The following is a 23,724-nucleotide window of genomic DNA, read 5'->3' as shown; positions in this document are numbered from 1 at the left end:
GAAATTATTTCTTATACTGATAACAAAAAATAGGAATTTCAGTCATCATTTAATAATATATACATTGTGTTGTTAGCCTATTTTGTCATTATATTTTTGGAAATGCTCATTTGCTGCTCGATAAATGACATTTCTTCAAATTCTGACATCTGAATCCAACATCAGCTATAAGTTATGGAGTTATTAGTGGACAAATAGACCTTTAATAATGCACAATAGCCATGAATTTGCCATAAATCTAGCTTCAACTGATGTTGCATTCAATAGATTTGGAAAATTCCCTCAATCTAAAAATTAAATTGTAACGTAAAGTCACAAGTGATGTAACCAGACCTTTAGAAATATGTAATAAAACTGTATATACCTGCTATTGCTTGAGTTAAAACTAGTTGGATAGAAAAATATTCTTACTATTATCTTAAACTTTGCTGCAATGGCCCGATTATTGGGAAATATCCTTTTCTCCAAGTGCTCTTGAACGCCTCATGTCCCTCAGCGCCTACGTTAGTGTGCAGTGTCCAATGAGGACACGCAACGAAGTCTTGATGGATGACGTATACAGGAAATGTAAACAGATTCGAAAACGTCTCAATGAACAGATTTTTGTCGTTTATTTCTCTTCCGTAAGCTAATTTTAAAAGTCGAAGTCATGCAAACTTGGAGTCTCGTATCAATCTGCGTGTTGCTCGGTGTTGTTGTGAGATGGGGCGTTTCGTTAAATTCGTATTCAGGTAGGAAATGTGTAGAGATTAACGTTAATATGCGGCACAAGTCTTCTTTGCTGCTGTAACCAACATTGCTTACTTTAGTGGAGCTCATTTGATTTCCTCTAACCTATTGATGGAAAGTTTTAGCTTTACACGTATCAGGGTGTTGCTATCAGTGGTTAGCTTGCAGTCACTGGCTGGAGAGCCTGTCATCGTCCCTCTAAAAGGAGTGTGTGTGTGTGTGTGTGTGTGTGTGTGTGTGTGTGTGCTGTCATTCATTGATGTAGTTCCCCATTCACCAGACTAACAGCTGAAATATCTTTCTCCAGGGGCGGGGAAACCTCCCATGTTTGGCGACTATGAAGCCCAGAGACACTGGCAAGAAGTGACCTACAACCTCCCTCTGAAGGAATGGTCAGTCTGTAGCTTCATTTGTTCACTCAGTGGAGCAGAAAGGTTTTTAGAAATCCAAGCTCGTTTAGGCATCTGAGAATAGTCTGAATTCTTCTGGGATTTGGACTGTGGCTGAATGCTCTTTGAGGCTTGAAATATTGTAATGATCAGAATCAAAACACACTAATGTACAGCCTGTCTGATGCTCAGACTAGACTGAGACTATGCAATCCAGGATGTCTACTTTAGATCAGTGGTTCTCAAAGTGGGGGTCAGGGATCTTTGAGGGGCTTCCAGGGGGGCCCAGCAAAAAGTGGGATAATTTATTTTCTCTGTAATTAAATCCATAAGCACCATAGTGAAGGAATTTATGATTATTTGTAATGGGTTTCAAACTCTTTCTGTAATAAACCATCTAGAAGCAAAAATCTCATCAGATCGAATCTTATTTGTGTCAGTTTAGGGAACCTTGACACGAAAAAGTTTTAGAACCACTATCGTAAACCAGTAGCTGCAGCCCTCTTTAATGAGAATTTGTGTGGCACTTGAATCGTTTCAGAATAAATATATATAAGATTCGTACTCTTGCAGGTACTTTAACACCACTGAGAATGACTTGAACTACTGGGGTCTCGACTACCCTCCTCTGACTGCTTACCACAGTCTCATCTGTGCTTACATGTGAGTAGTTTTTATTATTTATAATACATTTATTTTACATGACATATCTGCTTTTGTGTATTGATAGAAAAGAGCAGGTCCATGGTGTTTCTATGTTATCTTGTAAGTTTTAATATGGCATCTACTGCTTTTCTACTTATGTTTGTATTCTATTCTATATACACTGTAGATAGGTATTTCAAAATCAGGCACTCTGGCCTGTCATATAAGGATTTTTTTTTTTAACTAAAACAATAACAAAAGCATATTTCCCTCTGATTCTGGTATCTGTATTTTTCTGCAGGGCCAAGATAATAAACCCTGAATGGGTGGAGCTTCACAAATCCAGAGGTTATGAAAGTCCAGCGCACAAGTTATTCATGAGAGCTACAGGTAACCACGAGATGAAAAGTTACATCTACATAAACTTTGGAAAACCAAATAATTTAATTACTTACAAAGATAGATGTGGCATAATAGTGTTATTTGTTGTGTTTCAGTCCTGGTTGCAGATTTGCTGATATATATCCCTGCTGTGGTTTTATACTGTTTATACCTGACCGATGGATCCTCTAAAAGAAAGGTAACACATGTGTCTACCAGTCTCTCATGACATGCTACATAATAGTTTTTTCAACAAACGACCCAAATGAGACACATTTTCCTCTCAGTCTGAGAACCCACCCTTATGAAAACGGATTACAGCCAAATTGGAGAATTATGAAGTCATTATTGCAGTTTGATATGATTTTATTACATTTTCCAGGAAGTTTCAGCGCATATAGCTACACAACAGTGCAATCAATTAAGAGGGATATTTTGTAATGTTTGTTTTAAATGATCACAAACTGTTATTACAAGATACTAGCTTTGTCTGTAAAATGTTGGCACTAGAACAGGCTATCCCAGCATGCATTGCCCTGTGTTCAGTGCATGGTGGGACAGGCTCAACAGGTCATGGGAAGGAATGAATGAATAAGAACAACAGCTTACATTGTTCAGATCTGTCTTTCACACAACGAAGTCAGCAGAAGTTTATCAGGTGTCACATTTCTGATACACGACATAACCCAGAGCCTTTGATGCATCACTGTGTTTTCTTTTTTTTTTTTTTTTTTTGCAGGTTTCCACTTTGTTCTGCTTCCTTTTCTACCCAGGGTTAATCCTCATTGATTATGGACATTTTCAGTATCCTTTATGCACTTTATGTTATTTATTTTCTTGTAAAAAACTAACTTTTAAAGTTGCAGCCATAAACAGTAGTAAACAATCGAGAAGATTTCCGTTTTGTTCTTTTTGGGGGCTCTTATGTTGACAAGTGGTAATTACAGTTGTGCTTTTTGACCTCACGTCTCAGAGATCTTTATCTGTAGTCAGTGATCTTTTCTTGGTTCATCCATAGTAACTATTAACTTGTAACACTAGCAGAGACTTGAAAAAAAACAGTACGCTGCACACACAGGAGTTGAAGAGCAAGTCTGTGCATTAGGTCCACCTACCCTCACTGACCGATCACTGCTGGATAATGGAAACTTTTTAATTTTCCCAGAAGTTTTGCAACACTGCAAATTCAAGGGCATTCATGTGATGATAGATAGTGACTTATCAGATATTTACTTAAACAAAAATCTCCAAGATTATTACTTTTACTTCATGTATTTTGTTGTAACTTTTGTGGAAGTTGAATTGATTGAAATTGTGTTACAGTTTGTTATTTTAGATGTATACCATTGAAGGAGAAGTGTGTGATTTCCAGTGGCATCTAGCGTTCAAACCTTAGATTGCAACTAAGAGGATTTCCCCCGACCGCCCCTCTCTCACCAAGAGTACGGTGGCCGTCAGCGGACAAAATGGCGAGCGAAAGCTATCTCACAACAAACTACAATTATGTGTGTAGGATGAATTACCTGTCCAGCAGAAAACAGGCAACCTCGGCGTCACTGTGAAAGCGTTTGTCCTCCATCAGCGACTTCCGTCGTGTAAACGCTATGCCGATGTTGATTCGTGTTTTTGCCGTTTCCTGTCATGCTTGCGTTTACTTTCTTCGCGTCTCCGCTTCTTGGATGACGGGGATTCACTGTCCGCTGCTTTTTGTTCTGGTACAGTGTATGTATGATCCTCCATTTGTCAAAACTGTGCCAGTCAAGGTTCACAACGCTAAATGGTCTGCCAGCAATCACCCGCGTCTATCCTGCCCGTCTACTTCCGTGTTTACGTTGCGGCGTCTACGTAAGGTCGCCATGGGCTTCCCAAGACTCACTTTTAGTGCAGTTTGTCCGCTCTGCGCTGCCGTAGACGGCGCAGGATGATGATCTCCGTAAGTTGACCCGACAGTATGTAACTATAAATGGCTATTTCTAAAGTAACGGGAACATATAGATTATGAGTTTACGGTGATTGATAATAATAAATAACATACTTATATATAATATATCTCATTTATGTACATATATTCCTGTAATTATTACTCACTGGCTCTTCTACAGTAAGGGACATTATTGAACAAGACTCTACTGTAAAAACACAGCTGTTTTTATAGATCCTGAAAAGCCAATATGTAGGCATTTCACCCCACAGCAATTTTATATAAAATTATTTAAATGTCAAAATATTATATGTGCATCATGTGCCTTTGAAATTCTTAAATGGAAAGAATCAAAGTTATCTCATTTTCATTCAGGCAGTGCCCTGTCATTCTTTTAAATCATGATAGAATGATAAAAATTAAAAAAGAGTCATAAAACGTGTTTTAAAAGTTTTCAAGCTGTTGTTTTTCAAACATTATCAACAGACAAATGAAAGAGTTGAAGATGTATAAACTGAGCATCTGAACTGTTTTCTAAATTACTTGCCTCATACCAGCACAGTACGTCGTTTATCTCCACTTAAAAAAGTCTTAACCTTGTACGTGGAGACACATTTTTGACCTTAACTGTACCAGGTACAATGGAGTGAGTCTGGGTTTTGCCCTGTGGGGTGTTCTGGCTCTCGGCCTGGGCTGGGATGCGTTGGGCTCCGTGGCCTTTTGCCTGGCTCTCAACTACAAACAGATGGAGCTGTACCACGCTCTGCCCTTCTTCTGCTACCTGCTGGGGAAGTGTGCCAAACTGGGTCCGATGGGACGAGGGTGAGTGTGTCCCTCTGCACGTAACATTTATTTTCTTAACATTTTTGGTAATTTAGTTAAGACATGCAGTAAAATGTTTTCATGGAAACCATACTGACCCTACTGATTTATTTCAATATGAATAAGTAGGGTAAACACAGGCGTCAGGAATGATACTATGCACAATAGCAGCACCTGAATCCTACTTCATGTCAACATGGTGGCTGTAAAAAGGTCTGTGGTTCAAGCAACCTTAATAAATTTTTTTATTTTTATTTTTTTTACAATTTTGAGTGGCAGAAACAGGATTTTTCAATCTGTTATCTATTACTTTTAGCTTTTTGATGACTGCTTTTTGCTTAATTGTATGTTGGTTTTATTTACCTTCTAGATCAAAATCTGTCTTTCTTTGCAGACGCACCCCCTGGGTTAAAAAAAACGTTAGCAATAGATGCGAATAATCAAGTCAGTTTTAATTATATGGGTCTAAGTTCTAAAAGAAGTTATCTCAGGGTACTTGTCATATAAAGAACATTTAGACTGTACTCTTTATGACGATATTTACAGAGACCCAACAATTGCCACCATGAGCAAGCACTAAGGTGACAGTAGCGAGGAAAAACTTCCTTATAACAGGCAGAAACCTCGAGCAGAACCAGGCTGTGGTTGGGCAGCCGTCCGGCTCGACTGGTTGGATTGAGAGAGAGCCACTATGAGAACACAATGTGACCAAACAATTTAATCATGAAAGATTAGGAAGTAGTAGACAATCAAAGTTCCAAATATTCTTTCTCGCAGTTTGTTATGATCACGCTTTACGTCTCTATAAGGAAACCGCCTGCACAGTTCTGGGAAGCAAAATCTAGATGATTTATTTTTGTGTGTGTGAAGTCCTGACTTTTCAGCCACGTATTGTTTTGGTTATATGGTTTTGTCAGTCTGCGTGCAAGTGTCAGCTGAGTGCTCAAAGCAGATATGTAATGTCAGTCCTATAAGAGAGCCGTGTCCTCAGGAGAGCCACAGAATGACTGAGGTAATCAGATTGGATGCTGTTACTAGTGTGTCCAGTGTCTGTTTATCTAGTAACAATGTACCAAGGGCATTTAGTAGCAAATGGAGAGCTGGATTAGAAGGGCCGGGGGGAAGATATGTCCAGATGACACTCTCGCCATGCCCAAACTCCTCAGCTATGCTGTGTGTGCAACTTAACCAGCAGCTTCACAGTTACAGCTGACAAGATAGCCTGACCTACACTGAAGACTTTCAGCTGATGCATGGCTTTCACTGCATTCCTCAACACAAGGGTCAAATCCCAAATTTAGGACCTGCAGACAGCATGCACTAATTGTTTGAGGAATACCAGAAGACAAGCTTTCACTAATGTCAACATTTGTATTTTTTTTTTTTTTTCAGAAATTACATGTATAGAAAACGTCCAAACTTTCTTAAGAATTGCCTGTTTTTTTCATTATTTGTTTTTTGTCCTGCACTCAGATGATGTCTGTCCCTCTGTGTGATCTTCTTCATGTAGGCTTTTCCTGTTGGTGAGAATTGCTTCAACAGTGTTGGTGACTTTTGCCCTCTGCTGGCTGCCCTTCCTGTCTGACCCCAGTCAGGCCTTGCAGGTGGTCAGGAGGATCTTTCCCGTGGCTCGCGGTCTGTTTGAGGTAGCGTGGCTCTTTTATCTTTTTGAATGAGTCGGCCTGAAAACCACATCTGAGAAGCTTGAGAATCTTGCGACTCAGTCGTATCAAAAAAACGTTTGTGCTCTTGTCATGCAAGTGTGTGAGAATAGCAGCTCCCAGCACACAATCCCAGATACGTCGTTTAAAGAAACTGATGCAGGAAGGAGGGAAAATCTCCTGACTGATCACAAGTTAACTGATGTATGGACTGGTCACACTTCTATTTTCATTGAAGCCTCACTTTTCCCTGAGGTGGTGCACATGGTTAATTTCCTAAAACCATCAATAGTATGAAATTAAACATTTTGACTCAATAAGCTTGAGGAATGTTTTATGTTTTTATGTTATGTGACAACAGAGATGGTGTTATGTGCCTGTTTACATAACCTGTTGCTTTGTTGGCCATCTATAATTTCATACGGCTGCTCTTCAGGCAGAGAACATTTTGGGATGTTTGCTAATTTAATGTTACAGACAGAAGTCAGTGTTCTTACTCATCAAAGATAGGAACTGTAGAAAAGTTAAGGAGGGTCAAAGACAGGGGAGGGTTTTCTGTTTTTATTTGTTTTTGCTGAAGGCAAAGTAGTCTGACTTTTCAGGGAGAACAGTCGAGGTTCTGTTATTTTTTCACCCCAGGTTCACTCATTATGTGGTAGTTAAAATCATATTTATCTACTGTTTATGTAGAAATAGCCGTATTTTCACTGTTTTCCTTTGTATAAATATATTGTTTTAAGATACTGGGTTGAGTCCCGGTCTATTCAATTACTTTTTTCTTAGAAATCAGATTTTGAAAAACTTAAAGTGCCATGGAATAAGACATTTGTCTCACATGTAAAGTTAGGAATTTAAAGTGTAAAACAATGCATCTTTTTATGTATTTTTTAAATTTTTTTCAACTTGATCAGTTTTCACATTTGGAGAAGAAACATAATGTAGAAAAGTACAGGAAAAAACAAAGCACCTTTGTAATCCTAGATTAGAAGTAGCTTGTTGGTTGAATAAACAGAATGTTGCATTTAATATCTTTTTTCATTCAGTTTGACTCTCCTAAATTCCCACTGCTTCAAAAGCCTAAATTAAAACTTTTTAAGATAAGTATCTCTCTGCAGACATAACCAATGAATGGTCTGATTGACCTGCTAATAAAATTATGATAAACAAGCGGGTTATCAAGTTATTTAACTGAGAAAATAGGCAAGACGTCCAATCTCCAGAAATGTTGTTGCAGCTTCATGTTGAATGTGCTGCTGAAACAGGTTGTGTTGCTGCTCTAACCTGTTAATATGTGCGCTCACATTAAAAGCAAATATGGCCCCAGTGTTAGCATAACACCAAGAGCCTATCAGTGCAAAAGCAAGCACTTTTAATGGAAGTTCTCTGACAGGCACAGGTTTCAAAAATACCAAATTACCCTTTAATAACGCTGGTTTCAGCCTCCTCCTCACCCCAGTAATTTTCACACAGTCCCTTGGGGTTTACAATCAACACTGGCCTCCTGATATGATCCTTCAATCAGTTTGTGATGTCTGTTTTTTTGGGTATCAGTATGAATGAAATGCCAATGAAGGGGTCGCTTTATTTTCCTTAATTCAATATAATTTCTGCTGAAACAGAATGTTGTTGTGAGACACAACACAGCAAGGGATCGCATTAAATTGTGATCCACTTAAAGACAGAAAGGTTGTTTGTTATTATAAGATTTCTTGGTGATGACTTTATTGGTTGAAATTTGTAGGAAGTGGCATTTAATTCTACGAAGCTAAAGCCCTCACTTGATGGGAATTTTAACAATTTACAGCACACATGCTTTTATGAAAGTCACATATAGCCTTTGTGGTGCTCCTCGTGTCTTACACACACACTGGTTCGTACTCTCAGCATGAAGAACACACTTTTCCAGGCTGCAGTGCTTAGCTGGTGGGAAATTGATACCCCACAGGATCAAAGAAAACAGTGGAATAAAATGGTGAAAGGTCAGGAGATCAGTTTCGCTCTATCTCTGGGAGGTGTCGGGGGTCGGGATGTACAGTAGGAGGATATAGATAAATCTAACTAATTTATGGCCCGGGTGTTTTCAGCACTTCATAGCGCTGCCATGTTCGAGCCATATGGACTGATGAGTGGGGCCAACGCTTCACTTAAAGGCATATCGGAGCACATCCGACAACTGTTGCCTGCTACTGACTTCATCTTTGGAAAGCATATGAGTGTGTTAGACTGACACACACTCATTTGTATGCTGTGGTCAGCCAGCCACTGAAAGAAAAGGAGGCACAGGAATATGATATTAAAGGGATAGTTCGGGTTATTTGAAGTGGAGATAGTCAGTGGATTACCTACAGTAGATGGCGCTCAGTACAGGCACCAGCATGGACGTTAAGCGATGAACTGCTGTTCACAGGGTCAGAAACAAAAGGTATTTTAGCAGCTAATAAATGGTCCAGCTAAAAAACATCAATACCAGTTTAATTTTACACTATAGTTGGGATATTTTTACCACATTACTTTGTCATTAGACTGCATTTCCTGACAGGAAACTGCTGTTATATAAACTAAATCTCACTCTCTTCAAACTAACCAAACTCCATAGGCAAAATTGGTAATTTTGCACACAGAACACAGGAGTTGCTGGTCTATTGCTGCCTTGATCTGTTGGGTAGTTAGTGTTATTGTTTGACTTTGGTGCTTTAAAAGGATAGTTTGGATTTACCAAAGTACACAATAATACAAAGAAACCAAAAAATCAAGGCAGTGGTAATCCAGCAACTCCTTTGTTCTGTAAGGTAAAATTACTGCTTTCACCTCTAGAGTTTGGTTGGTTTGGAGAGAGCAACACTTGGCGCATACTGCAGTAGTTTCCTGTCAGAAAAGGCTGTCTGCGAACAAAGTAAAGCAATGAAAATATTCTAAATATACTGCACACTTGGAGTGATATTGATCCTTTTTAAGTGGCTGAAATACTTTTTGTTGCTGACCCTGTCTGCAGCACTATGCTGCTTAGCTTCTGTGCTGGTACTGCTCTCTGCTTCTTCAAGCTTGAGGCATGCCGACCGCCGTCTACTCTAGGTAAAACACTAACTATGCATGGTCAACCCCACTTTGTATAATCGGAACTATCTCTTTAACTTAAGAGGAAAGCAGCAGTGACCCTTGAGCAAGAATACTTCAGTTGGCAGCTTGGAGAGCTGTCATGGGAGAAGGATAGGTGAAGTAACAGTGTGTTTGTGTGTGCGACTGGCAGCTCAGAGGCGAAGGTTTGCAGCTCTCATTTCTGAAACCCGGTATCCCCTCGCTCTTGTCCTGGTCCCCAAGGTGGCACCCACCACAAGGTGTCACGGATGTGAGAAGTAATTGAAAAATTCTACCAGGGGAGCAGATGGCGGCGTGCGCTGTGGCAGTATTTGTTCAACGAAATGATGCAAACATAATACACAGGGTGTGAGAGACACTATACTCCCCTGTGACGACAGTGCGAGAGGCTGCCGGGGCGACCCGTCCTGAACTAATTGTGAAATTGTGCACGTAAGCAGAAGCTTTGGACAAGGGGACAGGGGTGAGAAGGGGTGGGGGTGCCGGTGACTAGTGGTCGTGGCAGCTTCTGGGCGGGAGCAGTTGTAAGTTTACCCACTGAGCTGCATTCTGGCGTCTCACGTTGCTGCCTGCTCACAAAAATGGCACCAAATGCTTCTCCCTGTGAAATTCCATGCTAGCTTATAGGTGAAGGAGCCGCACTGCTCTCGCCCCCTTACATTTGCCAATAGGAACCCCCCCCCTTCTCTTCGTTCATGTGTTGCCTTCAGGCGGCGTCCAGGAACATTCCCGTTGCAGTTATTTGGAGGCAGAGAGGAAAGAGAGAGGGAAGGGGCTGAGACAACACAACACTGGAAGGCCCAGGGCTGCTGACTAGGCTGCCATTAAGATCCACACAGCTGTGCAGTGAGCAGCTGTAACACAGAAGAGAGACCGGAGGCCAGAAATAGTTTTTCTAGACAGGGCCACACACTGAAACCATTCACAGTGGAATCATAAAGCTGATCTAGGCCTGCTGTCTCTGTGTCGTGTGATATCATCGCGCACAGTGGCGGCTCGGGCCTCAATATCATCTGATCCCTGCACAACTGCTTAAGCACTTAAATCAACTGAATCTCCCAGCAACGCCCTCCTCATCTCTTATAAACCACAAGTACTTTTAGGCCAGTATTAAGGTTGTAACATATCTTCCACATCATTCACAAACCTTAAAGACCTTTATAAAAACAAAAACTTAAGGTGTTTTCATCAGAAAATAATTGGCAACTATTTGGATGATCGATTTATTGTTTAGGTTATTTTAATTTAGCAAAAATGACAAATATCCTCTGTATTCAGCTTCCCAAGTGTGAGGATTTTATTCTTTCTTAGTTTTGTATTATATTGTAAATGAAATCTTTAGGACTTGGACAAAACAAGTAATCTGAAGATGCAAAGTAAAGCAATTAGGTGAGATTATTTGTTTATTTCTCAGGGACATTGCATATGAATAAAAATCATTGTAAATATGCCAGAATTAATCAAACTAAGATCAGGAATTGAGTTGAAAACAATAATCAAAATGTAAGGCATGTTAATTATAGTAAAAGCAGAATAGAGAAAATTGCAGTTCACCAAATCCAAAACAAACAAACAAACAAACAAAAAGGATTTTTCCGGGCTGATGCCAATACTGAGCCAACTAATATATACAGACATAAGAAACAACATACATGAACCAAGCATGAATTAATCAAGAATTTAACAACATAATTGACAGATTCATTGATAATGAAAATTATCTTAGTTAGTTGCAGCCATGGTTTTCAGTAAATTAATATAGTAGAATAGTTTAAAATAAGAAAAACTATTTTTTGCTTAAAATCCTAATAAATTTAATTATATAGAGAATTGATTAACATAATGACATTCAGTATTTTTCAGCAGTGCTCTGTAGGGATGTAACCAAAATCTCAAGGTATGAAAATATGACAATAAAAAAAACAGTGATACGATATTTAGCACAAAGTTAAAAAAACAGTTAAAGAAACAGACAACTTGAAAAAATGACCTTTATGAAATAATAAATTTGGTCTTTATAGCATTTCTTTCTTCTGCTTTCCATCTTTAATAAAATAAAAAAGCAGCTACCCATGAGATATATTACTATCCATATCATGATATTTATTGTCACAGTTTTGTACAGTATTGAGACATTTTGTAATTGCGATATTCCATATATTGTTACATTCGCAGTGCTCTGTGGTTGGTCTGTATCTGCTGCTTCTGCAGAAACTACTCTGGTTTGACTCTTGACCTCGTGTCCCCAAGTTTACAAATAAGTCTCATGCTTTTTCTGACACGAGAGTAAATTTATGACGGAGGGTTACATAAAAATGTCCCTGGGGAATTTTTATTGCACTTTCAGCGGAGGAATAATTATTTACAGCAATTACACTTATTTACTTTCTCCTCAAAATGGAATTAGGATTTTTTTTTATTTTACGGGGGTATCAAGGCATGTGTTGAATTTGAAAACATTTTTGTGTTTTCAACTCACTGATTTCTCATTTTAATCAAGTGCTGTGTGTGTGTGTGTGTGTGTGTGTGTGTGTGTGTGTGTGTGTGTGTGTGTGTGCACAGGATAAGGTGGCCAACACATGGTGCAGCTTGAACATCCTGATAAAGATCAGATCAATCCTGTCCAGTGACTCTCAGATCTACCTCAGGTAATCCCTCTGTCTTTCTAACAAGCTTTCACGTTTCTCTTCTCCATCTTTAATGTGTCTCTCTCTCTTTTGCTGTATCATTTGGTCTTTCTGTCTTTGACCCCCCCCATTCCTCATGTCTCCTGTTTTCACTCATTTCATTTCCTGGGAAAGCAGCACTTACTCAGGGGAAGAAAACAGTGATCCAGTGGCGTGGAAATAAGATCATCCCATAAGGAAACATCTTGTGAGGAACTTTTGAACATGAAGTCACAGCTGTCTTTGCAAATGTGTTGACAAGAGGATGAATTGCCCAAGGAGCTGTTGAAACATGTTTCATATTCACAGACAGAAGCAGAGTAAATCATATAAAAAGTGCTATGAATCATGTGCTTTATTAGATGATGGGACATTTCAAAGACAAATTAATCGTGCTGGCAGCGGGGACGATGTTGTAAACATGCGAGTTCCTCTGCCACGACCCCACACAGCATCCCAGGAAGTGTTTGGACAAGTTATTTTGACAAAAAAAGCCGAGAACCTGTCCGATCACAGTGAGAAAAAGTCGATGCGACAGTTGTGTCATGGTGGGGCCTGCTTAAATAACCCAGCACGCTAAATTTAGGAGTCCTATGTTCACAGCGTGGACACGTTTCTGCCAGACTGCTAAGTCCGGGGATCAAGTTGGACTTCTTTGACTGTAGTGCATTTCAAACAAATGAAAAACACTCTTGTCTTTTTGGCACAGGGAGTGGATTGCTAAATGCCCTGGTGTGGGTGTACTGTGTACATAGAATGAATCAGCTGTGAAAAGTGATCCATGTCCTTCCGGACCGCAAAACCCTGCCCAACACATAACGCACGCATAACACACTCGCTTTCATACACACTAAATACCTACTTACTGGTGCTTTATTTCGGCTATCTATCTACCACTTTATCTCTATCTGTCTCTGTCTGTGTCCTACAAACACTCCGTTGCCCTCGCGCCTCGGACGATCTCGCTGCCCGACCTCTCAGCACATTGTCACTGACACATAGTCACTTTCTTGCGGTGCCCCCACCCCCAGCAGGTGACAATTGAAGGGTTAAACTAATGCCTGCTAACCCTTCGAAGGGGCCAGTATTTGGTCATTTCCCACATAGCAGAGGTCTCGGTTTGTGTCGCAGCAAGATGGATCCACAGTTCAACAAACTGATTTGTATTTGACTTCAAAATCAGATCATTTGTGTCGCCGCTGGAAACGAATCTGGCTTTGTTGTTGGTGTCTTTTAATGGCCTGCTTTTCATTTTTGTGGTTGCTATCAGTTTTTACATGAAGCCATGTCAACACAACACAAAGATGAATGTATAAGCCTGGAATTATGTGCAAATGCAATTATTCATATTGACTCAAAATTGATTTTATTCTCTACATGTTTTCTGCTGTATAATTGTTTTTTTCCCTTCATCTCCCACTGGCAATTTTCTTTGTTTTGTGAATGTAACTGTGATGTGAGATAATCTGACTGCTCATGTGTATTGTTTTACAGCACTGCCTGCACTCTCCTGGCAGTCCTACCGTCCTCTGTCAGACTCCTGATGAAGCCCACCTTCTGGCAGTTTAAACTAGCCTTGGTAAGTGGCATCCAAAACAAACAAACCCTCCCTTTACAGGGAGAGAAAGCGTCAAAGGTTTCAAACTCAAGTCAGTCCTTTAAGTCAAATATTTCCCTAACTTGTGGGGTTCAGGAACGTTGCATAAAGCCTTAAATTGCCCCTTTTATGCTTCACTCAAGCTATTCTTTAATATTACTTGATGTCACTTGACAGCTTTATTGTCAATGTTAGTAAGACTTTCCAAATTGGACAACAAAGAGAAAATTTAAAGAAACAAATGATGCTCTCCTGAAAGAATATGGAAAGCCCAAGCACATAATCCAAAGTAAATTAACACAGCCCTAACAAATACACACAAGCAGAAGATGTTAATGATTAGCTATCTACAAAGTTGCTAGTGCTAATGTCAAGTCTGTATTTTCTAACAAGTTGTGCATCGCTCAGGTGTTCTCCTCTTCCTCGTCAATCATACTAAATTCAGCTATTGCTTTATCTTCCATGAAATATTTCACTTTTATGGGACTATAATAGTTCTCTAAAATTTTACGGAGGAAAATAGTTACTAAGGACCTACTAGCAACACATGAGGGGATACTTAAGTAGCTGAAGTCGAACACTTAGAGATGAAAGGTTTTTCCCTTAAAACATCCAAAGGAAACCCTTGGTGATTTGATGCAGTTGATTTTTTTAGATGAAAATTTAAGGGAAACTTTAGCCTAAGTGGTTTTATACAATCAGACACAAATTTTAATTTGTCTTATCTAAAACAGTACAAAATAATTACATTGTGAACATTAATGATACCTTAAATTGTTTTTTTCGTTCCAGTAGTTCCAGTAATCGCGATAAACAATATTATTGACATTTTAAGACCATGTGATGTCATGCCACTGATATAATGATGCTTTCTCAAATGTCTTGTTTTATCAACAAGCCAAAGATATTCAGTTTATTGTCACAAAGGATTAATGAAATGAGAAAACAGTCACATTTGAGAAGCTGAAATCAGAGAATTTGGACATTTTTTCTTGACAAATGACTAAAGGATTATCAGAATAGCTGGCTATACTTAAATAGCTGACAACATTGACAGCTCTACAATGAACTTTTTATTCTTAAGTATATTTAAACATTTGTATGTAACAAACTCGCATGTAAACACAGCAGGCAATATTGAAGTCAGCAAAACTTATTGGTGTCATGACCATGTGTTGTATGATAATTCAATAATGTAATCACTGTGTCAGGTCTAGTTATGCTAACACTTTCCATGTCAATTTTAGGCAAATTCATCTCTGGCGTTTTTCCTCTTCTCCTATCAAGTCCATGAGAAGTCCATCCTCCTGGCTGCCTTGTAAGTACAGAGGTAATGGCAGTAACTTCTTGAGGTTTCGTCCCGCTGGGTGATTTGTCGACATGTGACGGCAGCGACGATGCTTTTTCTTGTCTTGTAGTAATATCTCAAATATTCATGAGTGTAGATTTAATTTCTGCCCACAAAGGAGCAATTCATTCGTCTGTGCCCCGGTTCAAGTCCCAGTTTGTGTCCTGCAGATTGTCAATGGGTTGAATACATGTGCACTTTGTAACAGTGTTCATCCTGCTGCTGGACTCCCAGAGTTTCAGAGGGACGATCTATTTAAGTAGAGACCTGCTAACTGAGGGGTTATTCACCTCTGTCATCAGACACTATTGTCATGATATGTGCTGCAGTGTGCGTCTCAGTTAATGCAGCACTTGCACATGTGAGCATGAAGATGTGCGCGATTCATTACCACTCACCTCCGTATGTACAAAGTCTGTGGCGGCTGTAGGTAGAGAGCGAAGTCTGGCATAGATTTGACGGCGAGGGATTTGGTTCCTAGATCTGGGCTCATCTATTAATCTAGATTAGGGTAGATTGTTGCTTTATTAACTATTGAGTTATATCTCCCACCTGTCCCCCTGAATCAATCAGTAATGCATGTCCAGGGATTAGGAAAGAATGGCAGGCGGCAGCTCGGGGCGTTGTTTGCGCAGGATCAATTATTGGGCTGTAACAGGATCGCCAAAGAGCACTGGCTGTAATTATGGGCTCAGGGACCGGTGGAAAGTGCCCCCCTCGGAGCACAGTGTACAACAAGCACCGGGTAGCAATGACGCAGGCGACCAGGTTTAACGAACAACAGGCCTTCACCTCAGTCACATGCGCATGGGCCATGAAGTCTTAAAGGGAAAGTTTGTATTTTTTAAAGTGGTGTTGTATGAGGAAGAGACAAGACTCATTGTACCAGTGACAAGACATAAGATGCGTTCTGGTCTCAATTTGACAGGTCACCAAATATGGTCAAACTAGATCAGATAAATGAAGAATAGCACTGACTTTAAATCCTATTATTTAGTTTATCAGTTCTGATTACTTTAACCTGCAGGGCCCTCACAGTCCACCAGCGGCCCAAACTTTGGGAATCACAGTACTAACCAACTAGAGTCAGAGTAAAGGAGACCATGGCTTTGCTCTCCTGGAACAAAAATTGGCCCCAGTTTGGGGAAGCAGTACTGGTGTAGGAGGCAAAACAATGAACTGCTGTGGACAGGGTAAGCAGCAAAACATATTTCAGACACCTAAAAAATATATATTTTGGGAATATTAAGAATATTTTTACCACTTAACCTTGCCCTCAGACAGCTCAGGTGAGCCAGATATCTCTCTCTGCAAAGAAACAAGTCTCCATTGACAAAAAAATTAAATTTGACCTCGCAGACCAGAGGAGTTGCTGGTGTACTGCTGCCTCAGTCGGGCACTTTGTGTTATTGCACGACTTTGGTGTTTTAATGGGTTAGTTCAGATTCAACAAAGTGACACTATAACACAACAAACTAACTGATTGAGTCAGAGGCACACAAGCACCTCCTGTATTCTGCAAGGTAAAATTATTGTTTTTGTGAATGGAGTCTGGTTACTTTGGAGAGAGCAATGTTTGGCTTATGTAATGTTAGTTTTCCTTCCACACTTGCAGGCAAGGTTAAGCGGTGAATATATTCCAGATTTTTACTTCAAGTAAAAGTTTGATTTGTTTTTCATCTTTTGACCAAAAACAACAAGTATAGAACAACAACAATGTTGCCAGGCACGACATCATCCATTAATTTGAATCTAATGGACAGCTGGTCTTTATAGAGCACAAAAAGTTGGATTTTGAAACACAGTTATTGAAAGGTTTTACTGCAGTCTATGTGCCAGTGTAGCTACAGTGAAAGGCTTGTACTGATTAAAAATAATGTGGTTCCACAAACACTTGACTGCCCCATGACAGACTGTCAATAATCAATTCCTGTGGATGTTCTATCGAGTTAATTGTTTTAATATGATACACTCATGTTCACATCCAGCTCCGACCTAACGTGGCCCCACTTCCCGTCTTGCTATCAAGTAATATTTAACGGTACTTACTGTAGAGTGTGTCTAACGGTGAGAATATCCAACTGTTTCTAGGCCCGTCTGCCTCCTGCTGAATGATCTGCCCCTGGTGGCTGTTTGGTTCCTGCTGGCCTCTACATTCAGGTAAGACGATGAGGTAGAACTGGAGAGCTTTAACCTTTATTAAAGCCATTATTGGTTGTGTTATTATTTATATGTTCTGTTCATAAAGTAGCATATTTTAATTATTGTGAAATGTTGATCAATCAGTTTGCACTGGATTGACAAAGCTTGAAGTCTCTTGAAGACTAGTTTTAAAAGAAAGTTTTGGGGAAATGCAATCAGTACCACTTTTATGTCTGTATAAATATGAAGCTACCACTAGCAGCTGCCTAGCATAGCTTATCTTAGCATTAAGATTGGAAACTGGTGGAAACAACCAGCCTGACTCTGTCCAAATATAACAAAATCCACCTATTATATTTCTCTGTTAATCTTGTTTATTTAATCTGTAAAAAAAACCTAAGGCTAAAAACGACAAGTTGAGGTTTCACGGTGCATTATGTACCAAACTGTTTCTTAGTTGGGAGCTGGTGTTGCTGCTGGTCCCTTGGAAACATCATTGCCGAATGGGAGTAAACTTTTCCCGAAGTTTGAACCCTTTCTTGAATAAACAGCAGGCTTTCATACAACCCTCCACAGACAGTCTGACACCTTAATTGCAACATTTCAGTTACCCTTCACTATTAGCAAAGTGACAAAGTTTGGAAAGTTTTAAACACATCACATGTACTGCATTTTTATTCAGACATGGTCATCCCAGGAAGTACCTGTCTTAAAGGCCCAGCGTGTAAGATGTACAGGGCCCTATTGGCAGAATATGGCAAAAATTAAGAAAATAATTTCCATAAGTATAATTTCATTACTGTATAATCCCCTGAAAATAAGAGTTGTTGGTTTTTCCTCACCCTAGAAGGTGCCATTTATAGCTACAGAGGGAACAGGTCATCTTCCATGAAGTTTTCCCGACCACTGTAGGTTGTCCCACATGCTTGGAAGGGGAGAGTGAATCGAGGTGTTTGCAATCTGCAAGCTTACTGCTAGACGCCTCTAAATCCTACACACCTGTCCTTTAAATTTTGGAGTTAGAACGTAAGAAACTAGCAGAGAGTAAAAAAGTTGAATTTTGGTTGAAATACACACATTTTAGCATCAAAATGCTATTTCCTCAAGCCCTTCTAAAAATGTTTTCCCATGTGACCTGTATGACGGCATTGCCAATGACTGAGGGCTAGTTTCCATTTGAAAATCGTGGAAAAGAACGGAGATGGAGTCGGCCTGGACATGATGGTTACATTGACATATAACTGCAGTGTCCAGAGTTTGAATCTGGCATTTCATTGTCACCTCTCTCTATTTCTCCCAGTCTTCTCTGCCTCGCCGCTGTTAACTATCAAATGAGAAACAGCCATAGAAATAATCCTAAAAAGCTTAATGGATCTTCGATTCGGGTTGAGCTGAGGACCATGAATGGAAAAGACAAGTAGTGCTGCAAATGCTGTGTCTAACTTTCACCAGCTGTTGTTAAATTCTTCCGGCAGCACTAATTGTTGTGCGTGTGGTTTAGTATAAGGATATCTGGGGATTACATGGCATAGTCTGCATGCCTGCTGTCTAAGTGTGCGTTGTGTAGGGACAGGAGGTCATTCTGTAGCTGCCTCTCAGTACAGTCCAACTTCACATTATCTGCATCCTCTACACACTCTGCCATTTAAAAAAATACATCTTTTGTTAGCACAATTGGCTGAATGGATGCTCAACCATGGCAATTTCAAGAGGACAGAACGCAGCCAGTTTGTCTAAATTGATGAAGTATGTATTTCCAAATTGTTAGACATTTATCTGCTGAATGGGACGTTTTTGTTAGCGTAAAAATCTGAATGAGTGGTTTGTTGTGCGTGGATAGGTTTTTACAAGCTGGGGTGACGCACGATTTACTATGAGTCAACTGTTGTTCTTATCCATGCCCCTCTGCTAAACTAACATAGGTTTGCCTTGAATATTTGCCCAGGGGACAGAAGCTATGTGGGTTACCGGTGTCCTTCTCTAAACAAACATGATACTGAACTTAATGATGTATTGTTGGATGTACTGTATATAAAGATCTTATCAAAGAGACGTATGCAATTCTTATTTACAGTATTTAGTGAGATTAAATGTTGCTCTCTTTAGTGTTACTGTGCATTGCTCCAGAAGACATCAGCAAAAATACTTAAATTATCATCTTTAAATGCACCATTGTTTTTGTCCTTGTCCCTCTGTGCAGCATGCTGCCTCTGTTTGCGAAAGATGGCCTGCTGGTGCCCTATGTCGTGACCTCGCTGGCCTTCCTCTTCCTCAGCATCTATCTACTGTCTGCACTGCAGCGCTGTTCGGAGGAGGAGCTTCGACTGGGAGCCTACCACAAGATGCTTTTCTGCCTACCCAAACTGGACCTGGCCTGTATTGTGAGATGGAAGGTCAGTGTTGTCCCAACCGTGGAACAATGACCAACAGTACAACACCCAGTACTGATTTTGTGGTGTGATGCAGATCAGATCTCTCCATGGCGTCGATATTACAACAAGGCTGCATCTGGATGTTGAATAATTCAAAACAATTTTGCCAAAGACTTGTGTTTCCAGCCGTACTGCATGTGAAAGATGAAGTCAAAACAGTATAAAAGAGTACATTAACGAAGTGCAAATGTGATTTCATGGTTTATATCAGTTACATGCTTTAGGTCAAGCTGCAGAGGTCTGCAGTCCCTGAGATTTGCACAGGAGGTGGTAGCTCTGTCATTGCGGCCCCAGCTTTAATCGGTTGTTAATAAAATAAAGGTCATGCAGATTCCTTAATACCCATTAACACAGGTAGGGAGGGCAGTATTGTATATTTTCAACACAGATTGATTACATACATAGGAGTAATTTAAAGCCGCTACGTCTATAATTATTTGATTATATTTATAAAGCACTTTTCAAAATCCATGTTACAAAGTGCTTCACACAGGCAACAAATTAAAACAGACAAGTCGTAAAATCATTGGGTTTTACAAGAAAACAAATAAAAACAATTTGGCAAGAAATAGGAAAACAAAAACATTATTAAAAATTAAAGGGATAGTTCACCCAAAAATGAAAATTCAGTCATTATCGATTCACACTCTTGCTGATTGAAGGTCGGTTTTAGTTTTTTAGTCCACAAAACAATACTGGAGTTTGATAGGAAAACTGTTGCAGAATCTCCCAAACAATGGAAGTAAATGGTGACCAGTTTTCAAACATAACAAAGCAACAAAATTAAAACATAAAATACCTCCATACTGCTTGTCTGGTCTCCTAAAGCCCTGACATTCCAATTTAACTAAAAAAAATCATTTACACCATGTTTTTAGCCTGAATCTTCACTGTAGATCCTTAGATTGGAGCTACGTTCATGTGCACACTGTCTGAACTGGGTGTTTGTGTTGTGACAGTAAGCAAACGGCATGTCGGGGTTTTAGGAGACTTGGATTTTGCCAGGCAAGCAGTATGGAGGTATTTTATGTTATTTTCCCAGTTGTTTATTTTATGTTTAAAACCTGGTCACCACTCACTTACATTGTTTGGGAGATTCTGCAACATTGCTTTCCTGTGAAACTCCAGCAGTGTTTTGCAGACCAACAAAATAAACCCAACCCCCAACTGGCATGAGGGTAAGTAGATAATGACTGAATTTTCATTTTAGGGTGAACTATCCCTTTAAAGGCTTTAAAGGTAAAATCAGGAAAGTCTTTCAGATAAAATAATGTCTTACGAAGGGGTTTAAAAGGGATCACTGGCTCAGCCAACCTGATTTCCTTGGACTGATTGTTCCTGAACCTGCAAACGCTCTGGCTGGGAGTCAGTGTATACTAAAGTAACTGAGATTAAAGCATTTTTGAAATTATTTTAATGCCATGAGTTTTTGTTTGTAGTCTTTTGTTTTGTCATTTGTGGCACGAGTGTCTTTTTTTATTACAACCACTAGGAGCCACCAGAATCGCAAATTTTTCGATCCTACGCAAAGAGGCGTTAAGTTTAAAACACGGCGTCCTTTTGCTTCTGATAGACAAAGTGGTTCTAGTAACATTGCTATTTGATGAAGCTAATAGTTCATGTCTGGTCTTGTACATGGCGGGGGGGAAGATGTCCAGCTGATGAATAAGAAGGCTGCTGATTTCAAGATCCCAGGTGGCCTGTGCTTTGAATGTGGCATCAGACCTAAATTGCGACCGTGTGAGAAGATATACCCAACTGTATAAATAAAGATCATGTGCCACTGTAAGCTGTGTAAGCTGTCCGGGGATGAAAGCCGCTGCCAGCCAAAGAATTATTTATCACTTATTTAAGTTTCCACAGCGTCTGAAGTGGCTGCACTGCCAGCCCCTTAGCGACAGGGGCACCGGTAGGGTGTCAGAGATTAAGAGGAGGTGTCTTTTTATAGCAAGTGTCATTAACACAGGTTTGCCTAGATATATTTATTTACACAAGCAGCATAAATAGCGAGCCCCAATGAAGGCGATAAGGTTTCATGGGTTCGGGGTGGCAGGGAGGGTGTGGGCATGAGGTGTTTCCTCCATCTTACTCACTGACTTATCTCTGGGTCATAAAGCCCAAATAGACACACGAATGATCTCACTCTCGCCACCAGTTCTGTTTGCAACTCTGTAACACGGCAAAAAGTAGTTATGTCGGCCTTAATTCAAATGGGCTATTCTGCAGTGCCTCTATCTTTTCTTTATAGCACCTCTCAAATGACCAATTTGATGGAAGTGATCCAGTGATAAATATGCAATGTGATTTGAGAGCTCTTTCAAATTAAACCATTCATTGGTTTGATATAATAGATATACTTAAAATAAGGGAAAAGCTAACAGTTTGTTCTTAGCCTGAGGAGACCAGTCTTTTCATAGTTTTATGAGGAAAGGTTTCTGCTGTGGAATATCAATTCAATCATTACAAAAAAAAGTGGTTTGGACACCAGAGCTGTCTACATTAAAGGGGTATTTTGGCAATTTACAGAAGCCAAGATATCCTAAATTTCCTCTAAGTGAGGTCAAAAATGCCGGTTCCTGTCCTTTACATAAGGCAGCTTTCTTTCATGAACAGCCACATCTTTCAAACTCCACAGCTCAATTTGTAATGCAGGGTTTTCGGGATTTATGGTGCCTCCAAGCCCAAGAACAAATAAATAACTTAGTTGATGTCATCAGGGCACTTAAGTGATTTGAAGTAGAACGATCTGATGACATTTCAGTTGCAATTAATTCCTCTTACCCCAAAACAGTATGAACCATTACACAAGAAAAATCTTCATGTTCTATTTCCACCACATGCTACTCTTTGAGTAGTAAAGGTCATTCTTGACTTTGGAGATAGTAGTTTGACAAAATAATCTTAAAACAAGGTCTACTTATTTGCTTTTTTGAGAGCCTTTAACTACATCTGATGGTATTCATCAGCTGACAGCATTTGCCCAGTTGTCATGGTGATGGTATCCTTGAGACAGGGGTTGTGATCGCCCTCCCAGATGTGATCACCTGTTATTGTGCAACCATATATATGGCAGCTGACACACCCTCAGTTTATAGAAGCAGCAGCTGTCTCCAACCAACCAAACTCCATTGACAAAATCAGTAATTTTACCTCGCAGAACAGTAGTTACTGGACTACCACTGCCTCAATCAGTTAGTTTATTTGTGTTATTGTATGAATTCAGTGATTTAAGAGGTTAGTTCAGATTCACCTAACGATAATGAACAAATGAAGCAGCAGTAGACCAGCAACTCCCATGTTCTGCGAGGTAAAATTTCTCTTTTTTCCTATGTAGTCTGGTTGAGCAAGAGAGTGAGCATTTCATTGCTTCTACAGTATGAAATGCTGCACTTCAAATAATTCAGACTATCCCTTTAAGTCTTTTAGCATTTTACTTTGAACTCAACGTACTGTATGATCATGTTTCCCTGTTCTCATCTGAATCGGTTCATAACCACTCTGTCTGTCTGTTACAGTTCTACATCAGCATCGCAGCCATGGCTGCTCTGAGCGTCGTGAGTGTAGCTCTGGTCCCTCCACCACGTCTACCTGACTTGTTTCCTGTGTTGGTGTCTGTTGCTGCCTTCCTTCACTTCCTGGGAACGTTTGTGTACTTCAACGTTGTCCAGTTCAGCGAGCCACCGAGCAGAAAGAGCCAGAAGAAGAACAACTGAATGGGGCCAAAGGTGATGGTATACACGTCTGCTAATTTTGCATCAGGAAAGCCGGTGTTACACCGTGGGACATATCTGCTCTGCTTGACATGTGCTTAAAGGCTAGTGCCATCATGTCCCCAGTGCAAATTTCAGGCAAAAACGGCAAACATTTGATGGTTCCAGCTTCTCAGATATGATAT

The 23,724-nt window shown here is 39.9% G+C and overlaps 1 protein-coding gene across 1 annotated transcript; it reads left to right on the top strand.

Moving 5' to 3' along the window:
• The first annotated feature begins 559 nt into the window (after positions 1-559).
• On the top strand, positions 560-23,618 carry alg6 (ALG6 alpha-1,3-glucosyltransferase). The gene is made up of 14 exons (XM_084723670.1): positions 560-731; positions 1,037-1,121; positions 1,692-1,781; positions 2,065-2,153; positions 2,261-2,343; positions 2,884-2,948; positions 4,702-4,887; positions 6,398-6,533; positions 12,207-12,292; positions 13,805-13,889; positions 15,155-15,225; positions 17,347-17,415; positions 19,598-19,790; positions 23,345-23,618. The coding sequence occupies exons 1-14, from the start codon at positions 650-652 to the stop codon at positions 23,540-23,542; spliced, it is 1,518 nt and encodes a 505-aa protein (XP_084579796.1). The 5' UTR covers positions 560-649; the 3' UTR covers positions 23,543-23,618.
• Positions 23,619-23,724: the final 106 nt, after the last annotated feature.

The sequence above is a fragment of the Lutjanus erythropterus genome, chromosome 7 (genome assembly GCF_056507025.1).
Source record: "Lutjanus erythropterus isolate fLutEry1 chromosome 7, fLutEry1.hap2, whole genome shotgun sequence".
Lineage (NCBI taxonomy): Eukaryota > Metazoa > Chordata > Actinopteri > Lutjaniformes > Lutjanidae > Lutjanus > Lutjanus erythropterus.
Note: the sequence above shows the minus strand (reverse complement) of the source record. Positions and strands in the feature narration are given on the sequence as shown.